Source organism: Lithobates pipiens, unplaced genomic scaffold, assembly GCF_037356315.1.
Source record: "Lithobates pipiens isolate NorthernLeopardFrog02 unplaced genomic scaffold, aLitPip1_a1.2 Scaffold_30, whole genome shotgun sequence".
NCBI lineage: Eukaryota > Metazoa > Chordata > Amphibia > Anura > Ranidae > Lithobates > Lithobates pipiens.
Genome location: NW_027507791.1, coordinates 99,243,723 through 99,271,254, shown reverse-complemented (window position 1 = coordinate 99,271,254; position 27,532 = coordinate 99,243,723). Strand labels below are relative to the sequence as shown.

The following is a 27,532-nucleotide window of genomic DNA, read 5'->3' as shown; positions in this document are numbered from 1 at the left end:
TTTTTTCAGTTTTTTTACCCTTTTATGGCCACCTCTAAACATCTGTTTCATTCAGAAAATTAACTATGACAGAAAATGTGTGCAGCGGACCTTGGGAGGAGTCAAAAGACCAGAGTTCAAAAAACATAAAACTATATCTTCTTTCTCTTGTTTGGTGGTCTGTATAGTTAAAGTACCCAAAAGTGCAAGTTCCACTCTGAGTCTTCTTCCCCTCCTTCCCACATTTGGCATGCCATTTTTATTTTGCAGAGGAAAGCGGGTACCTAGTTTTCACAGGTACCCACTCTTAGTTCCACTCAGGTCGCCTAGACAATCCAAAAATAAGTTCTCCTCTCCTCCTCCCTCCCCACAGTCTTCTGGGACACATCACAAGTCTCAGAAAACTGCGGGACTATTCACAAAGCGGAGTGTGACTCACACATGCTCAGTGGGCTGCAGGCAGTGAAGCCGAAATCAGCATTTCTAGCTACTCACAATTAGGATGCCAGAGCTGGAAACCTAAGGGTTAGTGAAGAACTAGCCCAGATGAGGACAGGGATGAATCCCTGGACAGGTAATTGTCATTTTATTGAAAGTCAGCAGTTACATAATTTGCAGCTGCTGACTTTTATTTTTTATTCCCAGAGTAAACCTCTGCTTTAAAATCAATGTAAATATAAAATAGACATCATTCTGCCTCCTATAGTGCATTCCCATATAAAAAGAAATATCCACAACGTAAAAGGCAGAGGTCATACAAAAAAGGGTCATAATTCATGTGTATGTAAGGCAGCATGATGCTTAACTACAGCCCTGCCCAAAATTGCATTTGTATAGTACACATAGAGCAATAGAGCATTACGAAATTGTGTATCCAACTTGTACGCATTTTGACACTGCATAATACCGTTTAGGACTTGTAGTATCTCATCAGCAATAACATACTGGGGTTGATTTACTAAAGGCAAATAGACTGCACTTTGAAAGTGCAGTTCCACTCTGCAAGGACATTGATCCAGAGCTTAGTAAATGAAGTGAAGCTTTCACTTTGCAAAGAATACCCAACCTCATAATATCTAAATTAAAAGTGCAGCACTGAATCCAAAACTATACACTTGTAAATAGCTTAATAATGATAAAGCATATAAAAATATGTCATATCAGCCCATTAGGTGTATAATTATGTCAAAGTGCCTTTAACCACTTCCCTACCAGGCCCATTCTGCCATTTCTCTCCTACATCTAAAAATTATAATTTTTTTTGCTAGAAAATTACCCTATTGAATAAAATGGTGGTCGTTGCAATTATTTATGTCACGCGGAATTTGCGAAGCAATTTTTCAAACGTTTTTTTTTTACAAATCTCCATAGGCTACACTTTAACCTCCCTGGCGGTACGATTATTTCGGATTTTAGGTGCTAAAAGCGGTACCATTATTTTGCATGAAAATTTGGCGTTTTATATTGTAGTCCTGCAATTCTTAGGAATAACTCTCTTAAATCTGTCCAAACCAGAGTCTAGCAGACATCCCGGGTATAATAAAGTTTGAAAAATGAAATCATAAATTATAATATAATAAATAATTATAAATAATTGTACCAAATAATAATATAACAATAATAAAAATTATTCAATAATGTAATCAAATCAAAAACACTGAAATTTGCTCAGTTGCAGAATTGTCACTGTCATTACTTTTCAGTATTTGATGACGAATCTCCCCACAAATCGCTATCGCTCAATTCTGCGAGTGATTCCAATTTATTATCGCTGTTTTCTAGCTGGTCTAAAACCAATTTTGATGTAAAAGTTTTGGTTGCTATGGACAATCTCCAGTTTCCAGGCATAAAGAACAGTTTTTATTACATAAAACTGCATGCAGGACACTGGGCAGACCACTAGGGACAAAGGGGATGTGAAATATTTACATACAGCAATGTAATCTGTAAGATTACATTATACTGTATGTTTACTGTTTGTTTCACTTTTTGAATTTGGCGCCGATCTCCGTCCCCGTGCGTCGCAACGCTCGCAGGGAACGGAGATCGGCAATGTGATGCATCGAGCGAGACACGGCTCGCTCGTACAGCGGGGAGACACCGCTGGATCCGAGGGAGAAGGTGAGTAAACCTCCTCCTGGATTCAGCGATGCAGTCCCGAGTCTGGCTCGGGGATACCGCTTTTGGTATGAAAACTCCACCCCGAGCCAGACTCGGGAATACCGTCAGGGGGGTTAAAAATGTTTTACAGGTTACCAGTGTAGAGTTACAGAGGTGGTCTAGTGCTAGAATTATTGCTCTCGCTTTAACGTTAATGGAGTTTGTATTTTTTGATCACGCCCGTTTCCGCTGCCTGTAAACACAATCAAGTGGTTAAACAGCCGCGATGACTGCTTTTACTTGGCAGGGAATCACCGGCTAAAAAAAAGATAACTCAATGATGCCTTCAGCCACAGGCATCATTCAGATATCTCCACTCAAAGTCCAGGATGTCATATGACGGCCTACGGGCGGGAAGTGGTTAAAATCTGAATCAGAAACTTATAAAAATGATTGCTCTCTCTCTAAAGTTCATGGAGATTTTATTTTTTGATCACACCCACTTCTGCCACCTGTAAACGCAATCAAGTGGTTAAACAGCCACGATGAATGGTTTTAGTTTGAAGGGAATCGCCAGCTGAAAAAAAATATAACTGAAAGATGCCTGCAGCCGCCAGGCATCATTCAAATATCTCCACTCAAAGTCCAGGATGTCATATGACAGCCCACGGGCGGGAAGTGGCTAAAATCTGAATCAGCAACTTATAATAAAAAAAAGTCCTTTAATCCAAATATACAAAATGTGCAGAACAAATTGTGTACACCAATAGTGAACCTTCTGAAGAAATACGTATAAAAAGAAGGTGAGGTAACAGCGCTAATAACATAAAAGGAAAAAGGACTAGCAGCTGACACAGTTCATTGATCATCAAACTTAAAAAATATATAGTCCAAGGTACAGCGCTTATATACGTTCCATCATTGAAGAAACCAAAGTAAGAAATAGATGATGGGGAGACCTCCACCTTTTCCAAGAAGTGCAGGAAAAAAATCACACACCGCCAATGTGTATCGAATCTGCTTACCAGATTGTAAAACAGAATAGAGCATCAAAATTTATTTCTGGCACCACAGCTTCTATTTTCTCTCAGATAGAAAGATGATCATTGGGATGTGGTATATTCAAATTGATGTCAATCCTCCTCAGTCATCGTACATTAAGCTATCAAAACACTTCAGACTACAGCGTTCTAAACAGTTTACACATATCATGCAAGGCAAGAGGTGAAGTGACAAAACATAGTGAAGCCTACTTGTAAAAATGTATAAAATTTTAATGTAGTACACTTACAAAATGAAGTTTCACACCAGTCTCCTTCCCACACCTCCAGCACAAGTCCGAGCAATCAAGGAACATCTTATGAATCTTGGCAGGTGTGTGATACCATCAGGTCAACACCTTGAATTCTGATTCTTGGCGATTGGCGCAAATAGAAGTTTTGTAAGAGAACTTCAAAATTCTCTCTACCCATTTGTCTGAAAAGTTTACTTCCAAATCTCTCTCCCACTTGGAGATACATGGGACTTGAAAGGCCGGGTGAGGAGGGGGAACACAAGTAGTTGATAGGTCTGAGATACTGCATGGCGTAGTGGAGATTTCTTTATGTACAGTAGCTCGAACACTGTAAGATGCCGGCTAAATGCATCTGCTGCGGGTAAGAAGCCGAGAAAGTGGGTGAGCTGCAGTTTGTGCCAGAACAAAAATCCCACAAATGCCGGGTCATCTGTGATATGTTGTCTAGAAGCCCATTGTTCATTTATAAGAAAGTGCTGGGCCTGAAAACAAAAAACAAACCTAAGCCCCCGTACACACGGTCGGACATTCCGACAACAAAATCCATCATATTTTTTCACATGGATTTTGTCCGAAACTGGTGTTGCATACACACGGTAGGACAAAGTTGTCGGAAAATCCAATCGTTTGGAACGTGATGACGTTCGTTAGTTGTGACTGGACTATGTTGCGGCTAGTAGCCAATAGCTTTGGTCTCGTAATTTGATCTGAGCATGCGTGGCACTTTGTCTAATCAGATTTTGTTGTCAGAAAATTTGAGGTCCTGCTCTCAAATTTTTTCCGTTGGATATTCCGACTGAAAAAGTCCAATAGAGCCCACACACGATCGGATTTTCCGACAATATAACCTGAGCGGACCTTTTCCGTTGGAATTTTCGACCGTGTGTACAGGGCATTAGACCTTAGATCCTGAAAATCAATCCCCTGTATTTCCGGAGCAAAGGCCAGGTTCCTGATCATGGGAGTAAGCAGAGAGGGGTCCGGAGAAAGAGGTGGATCGGAAAGCGTACACACCTACCGTTGAGTAGGCGAGAACCGCAGTAGATAGGTTCGCATGACACAGAGTCTAGCGGGAGCCCAGAGAGACTCTGCTCCACCTGCATCCATTAAGAGGGCCATGATGACACCAATCCAGCACCCTTGTCAGATGACATGCTGCATTATAAAGGGCAGCATCTGGTAAAGCCATACCTCCCAGCAGTTTTGGTAGTCGTAGGATCGTTTGGCTAAGGTGTGGAGGCTTCTGAGCCCAGAGGAATAAGGCCAGCGCTCGATTGACCCCTCAAAGAAAGGATCCTGGAATACGTATCAGTAGAGCCTGAAGAGGATAAAGCAAACGAGGCATGATGTTCATCTTGACAATACTGCATCTTCCAAATCATGAAAACAAACCATGCTGCCACTTCGAAAGATCTTTTTTGATGGTCGTCAGAAGAGGCGGAAAGTTCAGGGTAAAGATGTCTTCCACCTTATCAAGAAGAAAGATACCTAAGTATTTTATTTTGGAAGTAGCCCTTTTGAAGGGGAAGTTTTTAAGAAGGGCAGCCATGGAGGCAAGCATGGGAATGCCAAGTGCCTCTGATTTTTGATAGTTAACCCTAAAAAAGGATAACCCCTCATAAGTCTTCAATTCTGACATTAGATTTGGAAGGGCAACAAGATGCTGCTGTTTTTAATAATATTATGTAAGTGTAGTAAATGGCGCGATAGTGATATATTAAACATTACAACACTAAACACTACATCTTGTGGTCTTTGTTTCTCTCTATATTTGAATTCTGGGAGTGAGATAAGTTAACCCTTTGCTGCCATCGTGGTTTATGGTTTTTGCAGAAGACTGTTAACATTTTCATATGTCAAGCACTTTTAGACTTCTTATAGTTAGAGAGGTCTAATATTGAGGTGAGCATTTTGTCTTGCATGAGATGAAGGAGGGGACAGTTTGTGGTGGCACTGGATTTGTGTGTGGGAAAGAAGATCACTTGGGGGACTTTTTGATATATTGCAGTACAATGTTACACCTGGGGACATTTACTATTGGTGCACACAGTTTGCAAATTTCATAGATTTGGATCGAATGACATTATAATCTGATTATATGTCTTATACCTTTATGTTGAACATCGTGTTGCTGATTTATATTTTAAAGGCACTCTTCACATAATTAAACACAGGATGGATTGATATTATATATTTTTATAAATATGTTATCATTATTAAGGTTTACACAAGTGTAATGTTTTTGATTTAGTGCCACACTTTTTTGGGGGTTTACCAGGGGTTTGAAACACTTGTTAAAGGGGTTGTAAAGTCAGAAGGTTTTTTAGCTTAATGCATTCTATGCATTAAGCTAATAAACCTTCTGTGTGCAGTAGCCGCCCCACCCCGTAATAAATACTAGAGCCCCATCTTTTTTTCAACGATGTCCACAAGTTCCTCGGCTGTCCAGGAATTTCCTCCTGATTGGCTGAGACACAGTTGGAAGCAAGGAAAACAATGTGCTACCACTGGCTATTGCTCCATATTCACTGTGTTACTATATTTTCTATACAGGCATACTTTAGCTCTACTATTTGTAACCTGTCTAAAACGTTACAAATCATTTGCACCTCCCAAATAGGTTAAAGAGGGTAAAATGCAAGTGCGCTATAAATATGCTATGTGTAGAATGACAGGATTATGCCACCCTATTGACAATAGCAACGTCAACCTCTCTTTCGTTATTCACAGTCTATCAAAAGTGACACCAGATGAAGTATAGTGCCGAGTAAGAATCGACTACGCTACCTTTCTCCTCCATTGTACTAGTTGCACTGTACTGACCTCTACTTCACTCCATCCACAACAAATTCATCAATCTCACTAATGTCAGAAATTTCAACCAAGCTGTCCTCTTATGATGAAGAATAATCGGGTGGAGTTTGGAAGTGAAGGAACCCCTAAGGCTGTAATCGTGAGTCAGGGATAATCATTCTTTTATACCAAAGATCACTTTTAATCCTGGATAATCTCAGGATATGCACTCAATTTGATTAACTTATCAAATTTGAAAAACAAAAAGTTATAGTTGGTACTATGAGGAAATACAAATGTGTTTACCCTGACAATCCAAACACTGGACAAATAGATTCTGTAGTAGGAACAAACATTAGTCTTAGAGCACAAATGGTTTTGTGTGGATTTGTCTGTTTTATTAATTTCAGGTGCACCCAACGTCTTGTCCATAGGCTGTGATATGTACCCCAGCACTTTAACACAACAAGTTTCCATTTCATCAATCATTTACACTGGAACCATCCAGCTCATGTCAATAGCCTTTATTAAAGCTCTGACATAATGTTGCCCATCCCATGGCAGTCTTACTGCTACAGGGAGACTCTATTGTGCAGGATCACACACACACATATATATATATATATATATATATATATATATATATATATATATATATATATATATGTAGAATTTGCTAAATTAGATACTGATGACTAAAAGTGTTATGTGCAATATAGTTATGTGTGTAAAATTCTTATTCTCTAGGTCAGGGGTAGGCAACCCACGGCACACAAAGCCTCTTTTGGCAGCATTAGACTCCCTCCCCATCAGCAGAGCAGTGCAGGGAAGTGTCAGTGAGACCAGTGAGACGCTAATGCATTTCAATCTCACAATTCTCCATACCGCAGCTGCACTGGGGGGAGGCACTGCGCCCCCACACATTGTAAATGATCGGAAACATTGATTGGTTCTCTAACTTACGATCGTCATCTTTTGTGATGGGGAAGAGATTGGGTGCTGTTCTGCTGGGGAGGGGGAGGTCCCTGTTTCTATGAGGAGGAGGAGGACTGTGATTGCCCACTGACAAAACCAATCACAGTCCTGCTAGGAGGTAAATTGGTGGGGCAGATGAGAAAGTGGGTTACAGTGGTGGGAGCGATGACAAGGGGGTTCAGTGGTGGGACAGAAGAACAGAGCAGTGGGGCAGATGTTCGGGGGGTACAGTGGTTGGAGAGATGAGAAGGGGGTTCAGCGGTTAAAACATAGAGTACAATACAGTGATAGGGCAAGATGTGCAGGGGGTTACAGTGGTGGGACAAATGAGCAGGGGGTTTCAGTGTTGTGCAAGATGAAAAGGGGGTTACAGTGGTGGAAAAGATAAGCGGGGGGGTTCAGTGTTGGGGCAGATGTGAAAGGGAGGTGCATTAGTGGGACAGATGAGCAGGGGGTTACAGTGGTGGGGCAGAAGAGCAGGGGGTACAGAAGTGGGACAGATGAGCAGGGGGTTACAGTGGTGGGGCAGAAGAGCAGGGGGTACAGAAGTGAGACATATGAGCAGGGGGTTACAGTGGTGGGGCAGAAAAGAAGGGGGGACAGAGGTGGGATAGATGAGCAGGGGCAACAATGGTGGGACAAATGAGAAAGGGGGTTACAGTGGTGGGGCAGATGAGCAGATGGGTTCAGTCTTAGGACAGCTGAGAAGGTGTTCGGTGGTGGGACAGAAGAGCATGGGGGTACAGCGGTAGAGCAGATGTGCATAGAGTGGTGTGGCAGATGAGAAAGGGGGTACATTTTTGGGGCAGAGGAGCAGGAAAGTTACAGTGGTGGGACAGAAGAGCAGGGTGGTACAGTGGTGGGGCAGATGTTCAGGGGGGTACAGTGGTGGGACAGATGAGCAGGGGGGTACAGAGGTGGAGCAGATGTGCAGGGTAGTACAGTGAGGGGACAGATTTGCAGGGGGTACAGTGATCTGAAGTGTGAAGGTGCAGGAATTGGGGCTGATCTGAGGACTGGAGATACAGGAATTGGGGCTGATCTGATGACTGGAGATACAAGTATTGGGGCTGATCTAAGACATGAGAGTGCAGGATGGTAATTAGTCACTATTACTCAAGTAGTTTACAGCATTTACTTTATAAAAAATATTTTTTGTGACCGAGAGTGTGAAGTTAACAATTTTTTGTTATAAAATCAGCACACTCAGTTTCTTTGAAAACATTTTTCGGCACACTGTGCTCAAAAGGTTGCCTACTCCTGCTCTAGGTGTACATATATTGCAGTCCAATATGTGTAAATATTTGATACATAAAAGTAAGAGTGTGTGTGTGCCAAAACCAAAAATCAACAAAGTTTATTACATAATCCTTCAGAAAGAACTTCCTCAAAAGTTTTCATTAAAAAAGTTTTCAAAAAAAGGAAAAAACGAGAATATATCTCATGTGCATAAACAAATGTAACATTAAGTCCAATATTTAGTGCGAGTTTCAAAAATTCCCATGTGACATGTGAAGATATCCAAGGTGGCTTGTGGTGCTCTTAAGCACAGATCGTGTGCAGAGGGTGAAGTGACTTTTGTGCCCCCCTTCAGTTCCACACTCACCAGATCCTTATACCCCCACAGGGGTAGAGCACACTTAGTGGGTACAATAGTGATATTCAGAGCAATACTCCTCCGTGGCACATCAGACCATGGGATAACCAGATTCTGTGTAAACGACATGCAGTAAATATACTTGCTGTGCTAAGAGCAGTCACCTTCTCCGTGGTACATGTCAAGAGGGTAAACTGAGAGAAAGTGTTTGGATGGCTTTACAGCTTCTAGAGGGCTTGGAGAGTCATCAGGTGGCTCCACGCATACAGGCCTAGTTGGGGACTACCAGATAAACACAAGGAAGCAGTTCAGGACCACTACACATTATGCTGAAATGCATGTATGTAAAGGATCTGATGTTGCATTAGCATATTCAGTTGGCTTTTTAATTTTATTTTTTCTTCAATCACATCCAAGTCTGGCATTCCATCTAAGTCTGACAGTAGGGGAACATTTCTGGCAACTAGTTATCAGCTGAACTATTTTACAGACCTACTGACAGAATCACTCTTTCACATGACTCCAGTGCCAATTAAAACTTTTATTATATTATTTATTCTGAATTATCAAAGAGAAAAACAGATTACTTTGCTATGGTATAAATTATTGGTAAGAAGGTTTCCTCATTGAGTAATAAAAAAAGGCTTTGGATATAGCCAAAAGATTTTTGGAGCCAGCATACACAAAACCTAAAACTAACATCCTTCATGCATGTTTCTAACTACCTTAGACAAATATCCATGAAAATACTAATACTTTAGAATCTAATATAGATATACTATAATATAATATCACTGAGACTAAAAATTTACCATTCCAGGTTCAAAGATACCATGAGCATGTTCAAGCCTTTACTTGAAGTACACCCTAATGCCGTGTACACACGCTCGTGCTATCCGGCGAACAACCTGCCTGACATTGCAGCGGAGGACTTTCCGAACATCCGGACCTGCCCACACACGACCAAACTTTTCCAGCGGACAATCCGCCAGACTATGGGGGGTGTCCACCGGACTTTTGAAATGAACGGACTTGCCCACACACGGAGAAATGTCCATTCATTTTGAATGTGGCTCTAGGTAGATGGAACTAGCGAAGGAAGTCAATGTCGCCATCTCCATCGGCGAGATTGACACCTCGCTAGCCCCGTTACCTGGTATAGATTTAAAGGGGAATCCCTACACTGAAAAAATGGCGTGGGGGTCCCCCCAAAGTCCATAGCAGACCCTTATCCGAGCACGCAGCCTGGCTGGTCAGGAAAGGGGGTGGGGACGAGCGAGCAAGCGAGCGCCCCCCCCTCCTGAGCTGTACCAGGCCGCGTGCCCTCAACATGGGGGCCCTGTGGCCCCCCCCACCCCAAAGCACCTTGTCCCCATGTCGTTAAGGACATCTTTAGTAAAAAAATAACCCAAACAAGTGTATATTATTTAGTCTCTATGAAAGTTATAGAGTTAAAAGCTATAGTGCAAATCAGTGAAAATGTATCACACCTGATGTACTGAAGGCCTATCTCTTGAGACCCTAACAAGTCAGAAAAGTACATATACCCCCCAAATGGCCCCTTTTTTGGAAAGTATACATTCTAAGGTATTTAGTAAGAGGTATGGTGAGTTTTTTTAATTTGTAATTTTTTCCCACAATTCTTGGGAATACGAAGTCTTTTTTTTTTTTTTTTTTTTTTTTACACAAAATTGTCATAATAACAAGTTATTGCTCTCACACAGCACATGCATACTTGCAATGACACCCCAAAATACATTCTGCTACTCCTCCTGCATATAGCGATGCCACATGTGAGACTTTTACACACAGAGGCCCAACATCCAAGTAGCACCAGGACAATGGAAACGATGACCCCATTTTGGAAAGCTACCACCTCAATGTATAATCTACGAGGCATAATGAGTCTTTTGAATGGTTCATTTTTTTTTTACAAAAGTTTTTGGAAAATGTGGAAAAAAATTAAAATGCATTTTTTTTACACAAAGTTGTCCATTTCTAAGATATTTTCAACCCCACATTTGTGAGCGGCTATGATTAGACACAGCTGGTCACGTGGTAAAGAGCCAATTTCATTGGCTTTTTACCCTGATTGGGGCTGGGCTTTGTCCGAGGGAAAAGCCACAACCTCGATTGCCGCTCTGCGCCCCCCGGGGGCATGCACGAGCGTCGTGCACCGCCAATCTGCATAGTGACTGGCTGTGTCAATTTCATTGGTTCTTTACCCTGATCGGGGAGGGGCTGTGTCCTGAGTAGCAGCAGGAAGCACAAGACATCATATGACGCCCGCCCAGGATGCGAGATCCCATCTGCAGATGTCATTTGACAATACGGTGGTACTGAAGTGGTTAAATAAAAATTCAGGAGTTCTATAAACTCTATGTAAAATAAATACCTGTGTAAGCCCATGAGAGGGAGATAAGGAAACACTCCGAAGAGATTGTAGCATATCCTCCCAGCGATCATTAGGAATAGAGCCTATATCTATCTCCCATCTAGACCTACATACTAGAAAGGAAACCCCAAGAGGAATCTAATAATCCATGATAGGTGTCCAAAATCAGTTCCTTAGCTGATAACACATTACCTATAGTAATGAGAGGCATGGAGGGAAAAGAAATGGATCCCAAATTAAGCTGAGCTTGAATAGCATAGCATAGCAATATTGACATATTCCTGCATTTTCCCATTTCTGGAGTCCCTGGAGCTTACAAATTTCAGGAAAAGGGGGATTATCCCAAATGGGGGTAAATTTAGTAAAGGGGAAATCCCCAATATTTTTTTTGTTGCATCTCATATTTTGCACATTAAGAAAAGAGTAGGGAATGATACCTGTAAAGCCCTGCAAACTGCCATCTCCAAAGTATATAAAGGTTGGTGACCTTGACTCATAAACAATCAAAGGCTGTATCAAGATAAGAGGACATCTCAGAGTTCCACCATGCTAGATGTTATAACTGGGTTGTTAAGAAGTAGATCAATGGATTGGGGACAGGTAAACTTCCGGCATCAATAGGATATTGTAAAAATTCAAATTTTATCATTGGTGACTTCTTCCTCCAGATTAGGCCCCTAAATATAGTATTAACGCTTACAAAGATCCTCTGGGGTATCCATATAGAAGAAATATGGACAAAATACAGCAACTGCGGCAACCAAATTATGTTAAAGAATGGTTCACCTTTTTTTTTTCTAAATTCCAGCTCCCCTATGTATCAATATAGCATTAATGTACTTTTTTTTGCAAAAATATCAACGCTTTCCAATAAATCTACAGTCACTTACTTCACTTGTCCTTATCCATGTTTCCAAATATATCCACTGCTTCTGACTTACTTCCTGATCAGACTATAGGTCATGACGCAGGAAGGAGTTGACCAGCTGACCTCATTAGCACACACCCTGCATCATACACCCTCCTACCTACCCACCCATTCCCAGCTGCACGTTTCTTAAATGAAATGCAGTCAATCAGTGATCAACCTTCTCACTAAATGCACAATATACAATCAGATTGCATAGTGTATGGCCATCTTTATACAAGTAAATAGGAGGGAGTGAACAGAAACACTCAGCTGTGAAGCCACGTTCACATCTCTGCAAAGAGGTAACTCGCATTCCCACATGCGTTGTTTTTATTGTGCGTTTTGTAGCATTTGCCACCCATTTTTTTCACATAGCAAAATGTATGTTTGCTTCTGTGTTTTGTGTGCTGTTAACAATTAATGGCACTGAAAGTGCCACTAGTAATTTTAGGTGTATAAAAGATGGCCATACACTATACAATCTGATTGTATATTGTGTATTTAGTGAGAAGGGTGATCACTGATTGATTGCCTTTCATTTAAGAAATGTGCAGCTGGGAATGGGTGGGAAGGTAGGAGGGTGGATGATGCAGGGTGTGTGCTAATGAGGTCAGCTGGTCAACTCCTTCCTGTGTCATGACCTAAAGCCTGACCAGGAAGTAAGGCAGAAGCAATTGATACGTTTGGAAACCTGAATGAGAACAAGTGAAGTGTTTGTAGATTTAATGGAAAGCTTTGATATGTTTGCCAAAAAAGTACATTAACGCTATATTGGTACATAGGGGAGCTGGAATTTAGAAAAAAAAAAGGGGGGGAACTTGACCTTTAAGCAAATTAACTTTTCCCACAAAAGAAAAAGCTTATTTGCACCACACTTTACATTGCTTTTGAAATTTAGAAAGTAAAGGCAGAATATTGTCTGAAATGTAATCTTTAGTACATATATTAACCCAGAAGCAAAGGACCTAACTTAAAGTATAACTAAAGGCAAAGCTTCTTTTTTTTTTTTCCTTTTGGATAGACTAGACTAGAGGATTAGAAATGCTGTCAGCTTTTATTGCTGTCTGTGTCCCCATTAGGGAGATTCACCCTCTCTATTTGTCCTGTTTACCATTATCATTAAAAGCAAAAGTAAATGAAAATCCCAAATTTTGGGTTGCCCTAGAAAAGTAATAGAGGAGACATCTTTCAATGGGTAAACTAGTTTGGATGACCTGGGACTCCCCAAAAGAATCCCTTAATTTGCAGAGATTTCCTTTTACTTCCTGTTCTGGCAATGGGAGAGGAAGTGAAGGTAAATCTCCCCAATGGGACACAGATGGCACAAATAAGCCTAACAGGAGTTATTACTCTATCCATTAAACCAGCACCAAGATAGAGAGCACTGACACCAGCACCTTCTGCAATTTGCCACTTTGGCTCAAGCCTGTTTCTCCTGCCCTACCCCTACCACCCCTGCGGAAAGGCCTCTTCCTCTGCCTGTCATTTTTTAAATGACCCAGTGACAAAAGTCTCTAGAGAAGTGTAGTATATGTGGAAGAAGGTATATAACACCCCTCTTCAATCTGTCGTTTTGGGGGGCCACTGGTCTATCACACCAGTTATAATACTTTTTTCTAATTGCGCTTGTCACTCTTTGTAGTATCGCTGCAGAACCGCTTAGCAGTCACAATGCTGCACAGTGGAAATGCACTATACTATGCTTTCTATATTTGAAAGTATTGTATACATGTATTACACCCCTATATACTGCACACCAAATAGTACACCTATACCAGTCCTTAAAAGGACCTTTGTGGACCTAATAGTAGCTAGCTAGTAGCTAGTGAATTGCAGACTGTCCCTGCTCCAAAAACCAAACTGTCCCTACACTGAGAAACGACAGCTGCAGAATCGGTCAGCAGCACTGCAGTGCACTATAATATGCTTTCTATATTTGAAAGAAAGTATATTATAAGTGTATTACAACCCTATATACTGTACACCTATACCAGTCCTTAAAAGGACCTTTGTGGACCTAATAGTAGCTAGCTAGTAGCTAGTGAATTGCAGACTGTCCCTGCTCCAAACACCAAACTGTCCCTCCCTACACTGAGAAAAGACAGCTGCAGATTCGGTCAGCACTGCAGTGCACTATAATATGCTTACTATATTTGAAAGAAAGTATATTATAAGTGTATTACAACCCTATATACTGTACAACTATACCAGTCCTTAAAAGGACCTTTGTGGACCTAATAGTTGCTAGCTAGCCAGCTGCAGAATTGGTCAGCACTGCAGTGCACCAAAATATGTTTTCTATATTTGAAAGATAAGTGTATTACAACCCTATATATTGTACACCTATACCAGTCCTTAAAAGGACTTTTGTGGACCTAATAGTAATAGCTAGTGATTAGACGGACTGTCCCTGCTCCACACAGCGTCCTTTCCCTATTTAAAAGGTAGGGGGTCCATGTGCTGAAATGTCTCAATTGGCTGTCCTGTACCCCATGATGGATGTGTCATGGGTCAAAGTTCTTCACAATGTAAACAAATTTTTCCGCTGCGAACAGCGCCAGAAGTCCGCCGGTTTGGCGGATCGTGAACGAGTAAAGTCCGCCATAAACCGACCGCGGGGCGAACCGCAAGGCCATCTCTATAAACGGGTACATCTCGTGAATAAATCGCATTACATAAACATAAGCCAAACAGGGCAAACTAGTAATAACTAAGTATTGTGAACCCCGGTTCCTCAACAGAGGAAAACTTGAATAAGAGGTGTAGCAGCATATTATATGTGGACCACATAGGGCCCAACTGCAGTAAGTCATAGAGCAATAAGCAGTAGCGATACATTTATTTTGCAATACATCCATACAGATACACACACACACCCACACCCATTCACAACAAGTGAAACAGCCATTCGAACCTCACCGCCCCCGGCCCCTCTGACCAGGCTGTATGAGCACAGAGCCAACAACGGGGCATTCAAAACCAGGGGGGCAGAATCGCTCTATTGAGAGAGCAGAGTGTCATTCCAGAAGGAATCAGCAATATCGAGCCAAGGTTGCCAGATCTTAGTAAACTTTTTAGGACAGGCCTTTCCATTATAAATGAGTTTAAAGATGGGTATAACCTTTTTTACCATACGATACAACATTTGAATATTTGGAGCAGAGGCATTCTTCCATTGCAATAGAATAAACTTCCTAGCATAAAACAGTACTATGCGGAGAAGAGTTTGAGTATGGGTCCTGTATAGGAAATCATTTACCACTCCCAACAGTCCGACTTCTGGAGTGTGAGGTGCAGGTAGCTGTAAGGTGTCCTCAAAAAAAGAGAATTCCTTCCAGAATGCTGACAACGCTGGACAAGACCAAAACATATGCATTTATCCGACATCAGTAGAGCCACACCTGGAACAGGAAGCAGCTGAAGCATAATCCATGTGAGCCAGCCTGCCAGAAGTATAATGCAACTGATGTATGAATTTAAACTGTACATATTGGTCGTTAGACCCAATAAGATCCAGAAAGCAGACCTCCAAGGCCTCTTCCCATCCCTCCTTGGACAGCCAAGGGATTTCCACTTCCCATTTCCGCCAAGCAATCTGGAAGGTTTTAACCCCAGCAGACTGCAGGCATGAATAACTCATCGTTACCAGTTTTTCAATGTCCGGGTACGACAGTAGCACCTCCAGAGGTGATTCAGTGAGCTCATGTGTCAGACCTGTAAATTGTGCCTGGATAGCACAACGTAATAAAAGATAATTGAAAAACAATTTATTCATCACTTCACACCGTGCCTTCAAGTCCTCAAAGGAAATGAACACCTCATTAACAAAAATGTGGGAGGCACGTGTGACACCAAATCGTGTTCACTACAGGGAATCTGGGTGACCCAGGAGCTCTAAAAAGTTAGGATTGTGCCTCAGGGGGGCTTTGGGAGACGCCCCACCCAAATTTGTGATCACCTTATTACCCTCATGCCAGAATAACTTCTATCGAGAGCATCGTTTGGGTATAGAGCTGTGTAGTGCGTCAACAAGTGAGGCCCTAGAGCCAACCAGTTCAGTCAGTAGAGTGGTGAAACTGGATAAGGAGGACTCCAGAAACCAGTCATAGACATATGCGAGCTGTGACGCTATAAAATAGCATCGTAGATTAGGGCAGGAAAGCCCCCCATCAAGCTTATCAGCCTGGAGAGAGCCCCTTGCAATTCTTTGCTTTGACCCTTGCCAGAGGAAGGTGCATAAAAGCGAATTAATTTTGTTAAAAAAAAGATGCCCGTAAAACAAAGAAATTTGGGTAAGTATATATTTTTAAAAATGTTCACACGGCCAATTAGATTTAGTAGTAAGGAGGCCCAAGTACGTAGCCTGGACTTCATGTGTGTGATAATCGAGGGGATTTTAAGGGTTTCAAAAATAGATAGGTCCTTATTAATATACAGGTATTTAAATGTGGGTTGGATGGTCAATTTGGATTAAGATAGGTAGGTATAGTCACGTTTGGGGACTATAGGGAATGCCACAGATTTTTCCCATCGAACACATAGTCCGGAGACCTTCCCAATCTCTTTCACGACCCCCAATAGGGAAACAAAGGACTGCTCTGAACCATCCAGGTAGATTAGGGCATCGTCTGCGTAGAGGAAAATCTTTTCAGACAGTTCCCCATAGCAGATACCACCCACCATCGCCGTCTGCTGCACCACCAGAGCAAGGGGCTCTATGGCCAGCGCAAACAGAAGTGGCGAGAACGGGCAGCCCTGCCTTGTTCCCTGTGTAAAGTAAAAACCTCAGAAATCCTTATTGGTACCTATCCTGGCCCTAGAGTTGGTGTAAAGCAAACGGAACCACTTGATAAATTGGGAGCTGAAGCCCATGCGATGCATAGTTTCCCAAAGAAAGGACCAGTTAAGGGTATCAAAAGCGTTCAGTACATCCAATGATAATACTAGTCCACTTTTTTGATGATCAGTGGCAGCCCTATAGATATGCAAATAAAGACAGCGAATGTTGTCATGCATACTCTTTTCAGGCATGAACCCAGTCTGGTCCCTATGAACGAGGTGGAGAATGACCTTTTGCAGTCTCAAAGATAGAATTTTAGCCAACACCTTAACATTGCTATTCAGTAGTGAGATTGGATGGTAAGACCCTCACAACAGTTTATCTTTGTCAGGTTTGGGTATAACCACAATCAGGGCATCACACATGGAGGAGGGAAGTTCGCCCTCCTCCAGTGCCCACCCAAACAGAGAGTGCAATTTCTGTGGCAATTCATCAGCATAGTTTTTGTACCATTTGGCAGGCAAACCGCCCAACCCAGAAGTTTTATTGGGGGGGAGAGAATATATGGCCTCAGTGATTTCTTCAATTTTCAGGGGTTTATCTAAGATAGTGTTATGACTCTTTGCCTATTTTAAATTTTGCCGTAAAGTTCCACTCTAAGTATTCAGACCTTTTACTCAGTACTTATTCAACGCACTTTTGGCAGCAATTACAGCCGTAAATATTTTTGGGTATGACGCGATAAGCTTTGCACATCAGGATTGGTGTGATTTTTTGCAATTCTTCTTTGCAAATCCTCTCAAGGTCAGTCAGGTTAAATCGGGACCGTCAGTGGACAGCCATTTTCAGGTCTCTCCTGAGATGTTCAATAGGGTTCAAGTCAGCTTGGGCTGGGCCACTCTAGTGCATTCACAGAGTTGTCGATAAGCCACCTATGTTTTGTCTTGCACTTATCACATGCTAGCAAAAGTCCATAATTAAAGGTGATGGTGAAGGTAGAAGTGTCAGCAAAGAGGTGCCATCCACCGTAGAGATCTATTTCAGTCACAAGGAGTAACAGTCCTACACCGTCACCGTATCCACCTTTGTGCAATCCCCCATGGCTGGCTGCTTACCAGAACAATACTGCAAAGAGGCTTTGTATGTTAGGTCTTTAAATCTCTCTGCTCTTCCAGGTCTCTTTACTCATCCACACACTGACAAAATCTCCTCATTAAGAGTCAACCTTTTGCTCTCACAGACCAGTGTTGTCTGTGTTTCCCAGGCAGAGAGTCCTCACAGCCGTAGACAGCTGTGATGGTCTTTTAGTAAATATCTCCTAAACCGTGTAGGTTTAATACACGGGGTGTATTAAACCTACACGGTTTAATCTAGGCTTACCTGTAGGTCAAAGTGGTTTGTAAGGGTTTACAACCACTTTAATGGAATTTATTATTTTAGGGTGGACCTCCACATTAAGTTATCTGCTTGCAGTTGTGTATACTGCATATCCCTTCCCCAAAACTTCTGCCTTATTATTTAGCTCACTTCTTTCCTTTGCCTTTTTTTAAAAAAAATCCTTTTTTGTACTCTTTTTCTTTTTTCTCTCTCTCAGTTTCTGCCTTTTCTATTAGTGCTCAGTTTTCCTTTGCCTTGCACTTCAGTACACCATAGCAAACAAGTTCCCAAGTATCCACTGACACGCAACGATTACTCAATTATACTATGCTCAGTTAGCTGTCATCACAGTAAATCACACAATTTAAAGTAAACCTTACACCTGATATGCAATGTCTGCTTTTTAAATATGACATCCCTCCAACTTGCTGAATAAAGTAAAATAGAAAACACCTGTGGGGGAAAAAATACCCTTTATAACTTTTCTCGGGCTGCCACACTGGGGAAAAGGTAAGCATATTATATTATTATTATTGCATTGCAGGTGTTTTTGCCATGTTTTATTCACCAGTTCAGCTATGGTTTCTCATTAGTCAAAACTATTTAGATTGGTTTCCAGTCATGTCTATCGTAAAGGTTTACATTTTGGTTACACACTTGGATTGCGATTATGAAAACAGAGAGAGTGAGATGCTGTTTTTCTATTAGTTATTTTTTTTTTCTAGAGATTCACTCATATTCTAACATTCGTACTATAAATATTTGTTGCAGATTAGGTCGATGCTGTATTAATAAAAAGGATTTTTGGCTTTTCATGGTGCATTTATTAGACTGCTTTCACACTGAAGAGCTTTAAAGGCGCTACAGCGCTCAAAATAGCGCCTGCATCGCGCCTGTAAAGAGCCTCTCCTGTCTCTCCAGTGGGAAAGCCTGAGTTTGCGATTTTATGATTTTTATCTTTTGATTTATATGTTAATTTCATCAAATTGATTTATAGCGCCATCACCTTTACTTTTGGTTTACTATGCCTTAATTGACTTGTATTTTCTGACCTAAGATTTTCTGCATTACATCTGTAATCCTTAACTGGAAATTCTTTGCTGCTTTTCCTCAAAATTAGCACTCTCATTCAGATGAACAAATGCATACCTAGGTACCAATGGGCAAAATATATGAGTGGAAAAACTGCTCGAAGATGTCTGTGTTCAAGTTCACTGGTAGCTTATCCAAACAAGCTGAAGACGGGCAAAAACCCTAACACCACTGAAGTCAAGGTAATGGAATTTGGGTATAAGCCATCTGAAATACAGTGCATCCAGAAAGTATTTACAGCGCTTCACAGGCATATTTTATCATTACATATGGAGGCACTGCTTCCTGCTTTGCCAGGAAACTCATTACAAATAATGCTCCTTGTGTGACTGGTTTGGGGAGCGTCCGTGCACAGCCATTTTCAGATCTTTTCAAAGATGTTTAATTGGGTTCAAGCCTGGTCTCTGGATAGGCCACTTAAGGACATTCACAGAGTTGTCCTGTAGCCACTCTTTTGTTATCTTGGCTGTGTGCTTAGGGTGGTTGTCCTGTTGGAAGATGAACCTTTGCCCCAGTCTGAGGTCCAGAGCGCTCTGGAGAAAGTTTTCATCAAGGATGTCTCTGTACATGCTGCATCCATCTTTCTCTCAAGCCTGTCTAGTCTCCCAATTCCTGCCACTGAAAAACATCCCCACAGCATGATGCTGCCACCACTATGCTTCACTGTAGGGATGGTATTGACCAGGCGATGAGCGGTGCCTGGTTTTCTCCAGGCATGACTCTTGCCATTCGGGCCAAATAGTTGAATCTTTGTTTCATCAGACTTTTTGCAAACTCCAGGCAGGCTGTCATATGCCTTTTACTGAGGAGTGGCTTCCATCAGGCCACTCTATCATACAGGCCTGATTGGTGGAGTGCTGCATGGATGGTTGTTCTTTTGGAAGGTTCTCTCTCCACAGATAAATACTGGAGCTCTGTCAGAGTGAAAATCGGGTTCTTGGCCACCTCCCTGACTAAGGACCTTCTCCTCCAATCGCTCAGTTTGCCTGGGCAGCCTGCTCTAGGAAGAGTCCTGGTGGTTCCAAACTTCTTCCATTTACGGATGATGGAGCCCACTCAATGGTGCAGAAGGTGGGACCTTCAATGGTGCAGAAATATTTCTGTACCCTTCCCCAGATCTGTGCCTCGCTATAATCCTGTCTCAAAGGTCTATGTATAATCCCTTGGACTTCATGGCATGGTTTGTGCTCTGACATGCACTGTTGACTATGGGACCTTATATAGACAGGTGTGTGCCTTTCCCCATCATGTCCAATCGACTGAATTTACTACAGGTAGCCAACAATCAAATTGTAGAGACGTCTCAAGGATGATCAGTGGAAACAGGATGCACCTGAGCTCAATTTTGAGTGTCATGGCAAAGGCTGTGAATACTTATATGCATGGGATTTCTTGTTTTTTTTAATCTTTAATACATTTGCAAAGATTTCAAACAAACTTTTTTCACGTTGTCATTATTGGGTGTTGTTTCTCCAAATACATTTTTGAGGAAAATAATGAATTTAGTCAATTTTGGAAAAATACCCTAACATAACAAAATGTGCAAAAAGGGAAGCACTGTGAATACTTTCTGGATGCACTGTATTATTTGACAACTTTGATTATTAAAAATACATTTTTGCTATGGATTTCATATTTTACAAACTTGCTCTTTCATAGTTTATAGTATTAAATACAGAGATCTGTAGATAAGCCAACAGAGGGAAGACTCAGAAACAATGCAAATAAAATGCTTTCTCCTAGCTGTGGAAATAAGACATCAGTCACACAAGGAGCATTATTTGTAATGAGTTGCCCGACTAATAGACCTGCATTGTGGGAAGAAGCAGTAAAGTATAACCATTGGGTATCACTGCAAAGCAGGAAGCAGTGCCCCCATATGTAATGATAAAATATGCCTGCCTTGTGTGTACACACATATATAGTGGTGACGGAAAGTATTCAGACCCCCTTACATTTTTCACTCTTTGTTATATTGCAGCCATTTGCTAAAATAATTAAAGTTCATTTTTTTTCTCATTAACCGGTTCCCGACCAGCGCACGCCGATGTACGTCGGCAGAATGGCACGGGCCGGCATATTGGCGTACAGGTACGTCCAATCTTCAATGCCGCCCTGCCATCGTGAGCGTGCCGCCAGTGGCACGCTCGCGTGCCGGTCGGGACCCCCGTGAGTCTAGTCGCGGGTCCCGCGGACTCGATCGCCGCGGGCATACCCGCGATCGTCTCACGGGACGGCTGAATGGAGAAATGCCGTTGTAAACACCATTTCTCCATTCTGCCTAGCAACTAGTGACGCTGATCTCTGCTCCATGTGATTGGAGCAGAGATCAGTGTTCACTAAATGAAAGCCCAACCCCCCACAGTTAGTAACACACCCCTAGGAACACTTAACCCCTACACTGCCACCCACTGGTTAACCCCTTCACTGTTTACACAGGAATCACTGCATTTATATAGCAGTGATTGCTGTATGTCTGACAATGGTCCCAAAAATGTGTCAAAAATGTCCGATGTGTCTGCCATAATGTCGCAGTCACAATAAAAATCGCTAATCGCCGCCATTACTAGTAAAAAAAAAAAAATAATAAAAAATTATTAATAAAAATGCCATAAAACTATCCCTATTTTGTAAACGCTATAACTTTTGCGCAAACCAATCAATAATCGATTATTGCGATTTTTTTTACCAAAAATATATAGAAGAATACGTATCGGCCTAAACTGAGGGAAAAAAACGTTTTTTTTATATATTTTTGGGGGATATTTATTATAACAAAAAGTAAAAAATAATATGTTTTTTTCAAAATTGACGCTCTATTTTTGTTTATAGCGCAAAAAATAAAAACCGCAGGGGTGATCAAATACCACCAAAAGAAAGCTCTATTTGTGGGAAAAAAAGGACGTTAATTTTGTTTGGGAGCCATGTCGCACGACCGCGCAATTGTCAGTTAAAGCGACGCAGTGCCGAATTGCAAAAAGTGGCCTGGTCGTTGACCAGCAAAATGGTCTGGTCTGCAAATGGTTAATGTACACACAGCATCCCATATTGACAGAAAAACACAGAATTGTTGACATTTTTGCAGATTTATTAAAAAAGAAAAATTGAAATATCACATGGTCCTAAGTATTCAGACCCTTTGCTGTGACACTCATATTTAACTCAGGTGCTGTCCATTTTTTCTGATCATCCTTGAGATTGTTCCACACCTTCATTTGAGTCTAGCTGTGTTTGATTATACTGATTGGACTTGATTAGGAAAGCCACACACCTGTCTATATAAGACCTTACAGCTCACAGTGCATATAAGAGCAAATGAGAATCATGAGGTCAAAGGAACTGCCTGAAGAGCTCAGAGACAGAATTGTGGCAAGGCACAGATCTGGCCAAGGTTACAAAAAATTTCTGCTGCACTTAAGGTTCCTAAGAGCACAGTGGCCTCCATAATCCTTAAATGGAAGACGTTTGGGACGACCAGAACCCTTCCTAGAGCTGGCCGTCCGGCCAAACTGAGCTATCAGGGGAGAAGAGCCTTGGTGAGAGAGGTAAAGAAGAACCCAAAGGTCACTGTGGCTGAGCCCCAGAGATGCAGTTGGGAGATGGGAGAAAGTTGTAGAAAGTCAACCATCACTGCAGCCCTCAACCAGTCGGGGCTTTATGGCAGAGTGGCCCAACGGAAGCCTCTCCTCAGTGCAAGACACATTAAAGCCTGCATGGAGTTTTCTAAAAAAAAAACACCTGAAGGACTCCAAGATGGTGAGAAGGATTCTTTGGTCTGATGAGACCAAGATAGAACTTTTTGGCCTTAATTCTAAGGGGTATGTGTGGAGAAAACCAGGCACTGCTTATCACCTGTCCAATACAGTCCCAACAGTGAAGCATGGTGATGCCAGCATCATGCTGTGGGTTTTTTTTTCAGCTTCAGGGACCGGATGACTGGTTGCAATCGAAGGAAAGATGAATGTGGCCAAGCACAGGGATATTCTGGAGGAAAACCTGCTTCAGAGTGCTCAGGACCTCAGACTGGGCGGAAGGTTTACCTTCCAACAAGACAATGACCCTAAGCAGACAGCTAAAATAACGAAGGAGTGGCTTCACAAGAACTCTGTGACTGTTTTTGAATGGCCCTGCCAGAGGCCTGACTTAAACCCAATTGAGCATCTCTGGAGAGACCTAAAAATGTTTACCATCCAACCTGACAGAACTGGAGAGGATCTGCAAGGAGGAATGGCAGAGGATCCCCAAATCCAGGTGTGAAAAACTTGTATCTTTCCCAAAAAGACACATGGCTGTATTAGATCAAAAAGGGTGCTTCTACTAAATACTGAGCAAAGGGTCTGAATACTTAGGACCATGTGATATTTCAGTTTTTCTTTTTTAATAAATCTGCAAAAATGTCAACAATTCTGTGTTTTTCTGTCACTATGGGGTGCTGTGTGTACATTAATGAGGAAAAAAATTAACTTAAATGATTTTAGGAAATAGCTGCAATATAACAGAGTGAAAAATTTAAGGGGGCCTGAATACTTTCCGTCCCCGCTGTATGTATATATATATATATATATATATACATACACACACACACAGACATATATACATACATACATATATATATATATATATATATATATATATATATATATACAGTATAAAGTATATATGTCTATCATTAGATTTTATAAAACTTTAGGTAAAATGTTTTCCAATCAGTAGCACATTGTAATATTTTTTTACATCAAGCAGATCTATGTAAAGTGTTTAGTAAAAACAAATGTAAATTCGTGTTTTATGCATAATCATTTACAAATCTATCCCTTCTTTCATGTGTGAGAGAACAAGTGTTGTTCACCCAAACTCCTGGGGGTTGTAATGTCTGTATTTTACTGCAGACTTACCTGGTTTTCACGACATCTAGAGGGTGCATCATGCAGATTTCTACAAGGCCTGTCATAAAGAGATAAGATTGTTAGATTAGAAAAAAAAAAATCTATACATAAAAGAAACCACTCCATAATTATTTTTTAATAAACCGTACATTAACATAACTAATCAACATTGAACAGTAGGTATTGGCCTTTTTGCTATCAGGCACTGAATGTAGGTCATCTGCTTTACCATTCCTTCCCTGTCATTCCATTCATTATGAACTGTGGGGTGGGGAACTTTAGATGCACTTTACGTGTCTCTTTCTTACGATTGCTTAGGGGCATACTCACCACTCATCCCCTATCCATAAGTCACCAAAGTATTGTTTCTCAGATCATTCACCTTTTTAATAAGGAGTCTCTTGCCTTCCAAATATTTGACTATAAAACATATTTTATAGATTCAACTGCATGTTCACCCAACCGAGAGACAATTGCCAACATCTGGATTTTCCCATTCTTAAATGGAAATTCCAGGTCTCAGTAACATTCAGCATATTGATGATGCAGCCAAGGTTATATTCACGTTCACAGGTTTTCCCCCAAAAATAAGGAACAAGCTATAATTCCGTGCATAGCCTTTGCCCCGGGTTAGTTGAGTCACAAGAGCCCCTTTCTATAAAAGGGTTGGATCACCACCGCCATATTGTCAATGTGTATTGAGGTCATTAGGGAGAGATGTCAATTCTATGTAGGGAGATACTTTTTTTTGTCCCCCTCTTGGCTTTGCATGCCTTTTTCTTTGACAATAGCTTGCTTAATAGCCCTATGCATGGTCAGAAGTGAATAACAAAGCTTGGCTACTTTAGACCTCAATGGGGTTCATTGCAATGCTTGCAAACTTTGAGCATGATTTGCAAAACTCTCATGCAACCCATGCAGATTTTCTCATTCCCTACTCATCAATGACAAAGTATCATCAGTAGTCAATCATGGAAACTCTCATCGAGCAAGCACTGTTCAATTTCCAATTAGCCTGCAATCTACATGCTTTTTGGCTCACCCCAGACATTTTAGGGCAAAAGATATCTACCTGGATATCAAGTTGCTGTGATGGAAGGCATAGTCATGCAAAGTCTGCAACAACCAAAAATACAGTTCCCGTATTGATCGCTGATCATGGGAAGGCTATTCCAGTTTAAAGCACCAGGAGACAGTACAAATAAAGCCTAAATTGGAGTACAGGTATAAATACCTTCATTGCACATGGGTTGGTCTACTTTTGAAACCAATCATACAGCCTCTAATAGCCACTGTGGTTATGAAAACCTTCTGGAACCCTTAAAATTCAATCAGGCCTTTGGGGTTAGAGTGGGCTGAAATTTGTTGTGGTCATTAGCTTTTCTGCCAAACAGTGAGCTAGCTGTTATTTTTATGGCATATTCCTTACTGAAAGTAATGTGTCGGCTGGTCATACATAGAGGGAGACTGCCACACGATATGGACGATTTAGACTTATATGTTGTAATGTCTGCAATATGTGACTTCATATTTATGTTTGCCTGCCCTAGTAGGCTGACATTATGGCTTACCAGCACTGCACCCCTCCCCTTGCCGGTAGCCAGGGGTCAGCTGTAATGACAGCATCCCCCACTGCCAGGTGAGCCTGCAGTGACAGATGCAAACAGGCAGCTTGTAATTAGCTGAACTTCTGCCAAGACAAATATTTCAGATCAGTTTCCTTAACAATCCGCTTTAATCATTTATTAATAGACTTTCTGGCTGGGATACAAAAGGTGAGGTTGAAATAACAGAAGAAGAATGCCAGCCAATAAATCATCGCAAACCTGCAGAGCTGACACAGGGCTAACCTCTTCAAGTACTGCTAGGGCCACAATCAGGGCATGATACAATGCCAACCCCGCTGCCACTTCCTGGCCTGACCGAGGGCACAGATACTGTTCAGCTGATTATAACTTCCTATCCTAACCACACTGAAAGATGTCAGAACATTCAATATTTATTTGATTCATTTTGAAGGATAATAATAAATTAGCATCCTAAAGCAGATGCTTTTCATTTTTAACAGTAAGAAGACATGTAAGCTTCATTTGTTTATACAAGACACCCATTGTAATTCATCTGCTAACTCACAGTTTATGTATTTGCTATTTTGTGCCATCATATAACAATCCATAATTATATAGAACTTTATGTCTCATGCACACTGAGTATTTGCTCAGCCCCTCTGGAAGCTTTTACTCCTGGAAAAAGACAAGCTGCTTAACCACTTCAGCTCCAGAAGGTTTACCCCCCTTCATGATCAGGCCATTTTTTGCGATACAGCACTGCGTTGCTTTAACTGACAATTGCACATGCTTTTTTCACGCAAATAGAACATTCTTTTGGTGGTATTTGATGACCTCTGTGGTTTTTAGATTTTTTTGTGCTATATACAAAATATAAAATGTAACTTTTTCTTATTTTCTGCTATAAAACATTCCCAATAAAAAAAAAAAATCTAATTTCTCCATTAATTTAGGCCAAAATGTATTCTGCTACATACATTTGGTAAAAAAAAATAAAAAATCCCAATACATGTTTATTGAATGGTTTGCGCAAAAGTTGTGTGTGTATATATATATATATATATATATATATATATATATATATATATATATATATATATATATATATATATATATATATTTATTTATTTATTTATTTTTTTATTGTTGATGGCGGTGATCAGCGGGACTGCAATATTGTAGCAGACAAATCGGAAACATAAATGACACTTTTGACCCTCTTTGGAGACCAGCGACACCAATACAGTGATACTAATGACACCGGCAGGGAAGGGGTTAACATCATGGGGTGATCAAAGGGTTAAATGTGTTCCCTAGGAGTGATTGCTAACTGTGGGGGGTGGGGTGTGCTTTGACTGGGGAAATGTAAAGATCCACGTTCCTGCTTTGCAGGAACACAGGATCAGCACATTCCCCTCTCAAAGAACGGCGGTCTGCCTTGTTTACAGGCTGCCATTCTGTTTTCTCTTGAACGATTCGTAAGATATCACGTCCACCGGACCAGATAATTGGCTCCCGCTGTGTCCAATCACAGCAGGAGTGGGTCATCGGCATGGCCGGTCCCTATGCCGTTAAAAAAAACACACCTAAAGCCGAGATTTGCACATGCAGATATGTTTAGGCGCGTTTATCGTTTGAGCATTAATGGATTCTATTGTCTAGAATATTTTTTTTTTTCTGGACACTAAAGACTTAACGCTCAAATGCACCAAAATGCATCTAGCATTTAGACACATTTAGGCGCATCATTTTTATTTTTTTGTTCGAAAGCTTCTATCCTAAGCGC

The 27,532-nt window shown here is 41.2% G+C and overlaps 1 protein-coding gene across 3 annotated transcripts in view; it reads right to left on the bottom strand.

The window, feature by feature from the left end:
- SLC25A21 (solute carrier family 25 member 21) overlaps positions 1-27,532 on the bottom strand; it is a 651,666-nt gene that overhangs the window by 311,150 nt on the left and 312,984 nt on the right. For all 3 annotated transcript variants that reach the window (XM_077464683.1, XM_077464681.1, XM_077464682.1), the window contains exon 3: positions 24,188-24,236. In XM_077464683.1, the coding sequence (XP_077320809.1) occupies positions 24,188-24,236 (49 nt within the window). The remainder of the gene's footprint in view (positions 1-24,187; positions 24,237-27,532) is intronic.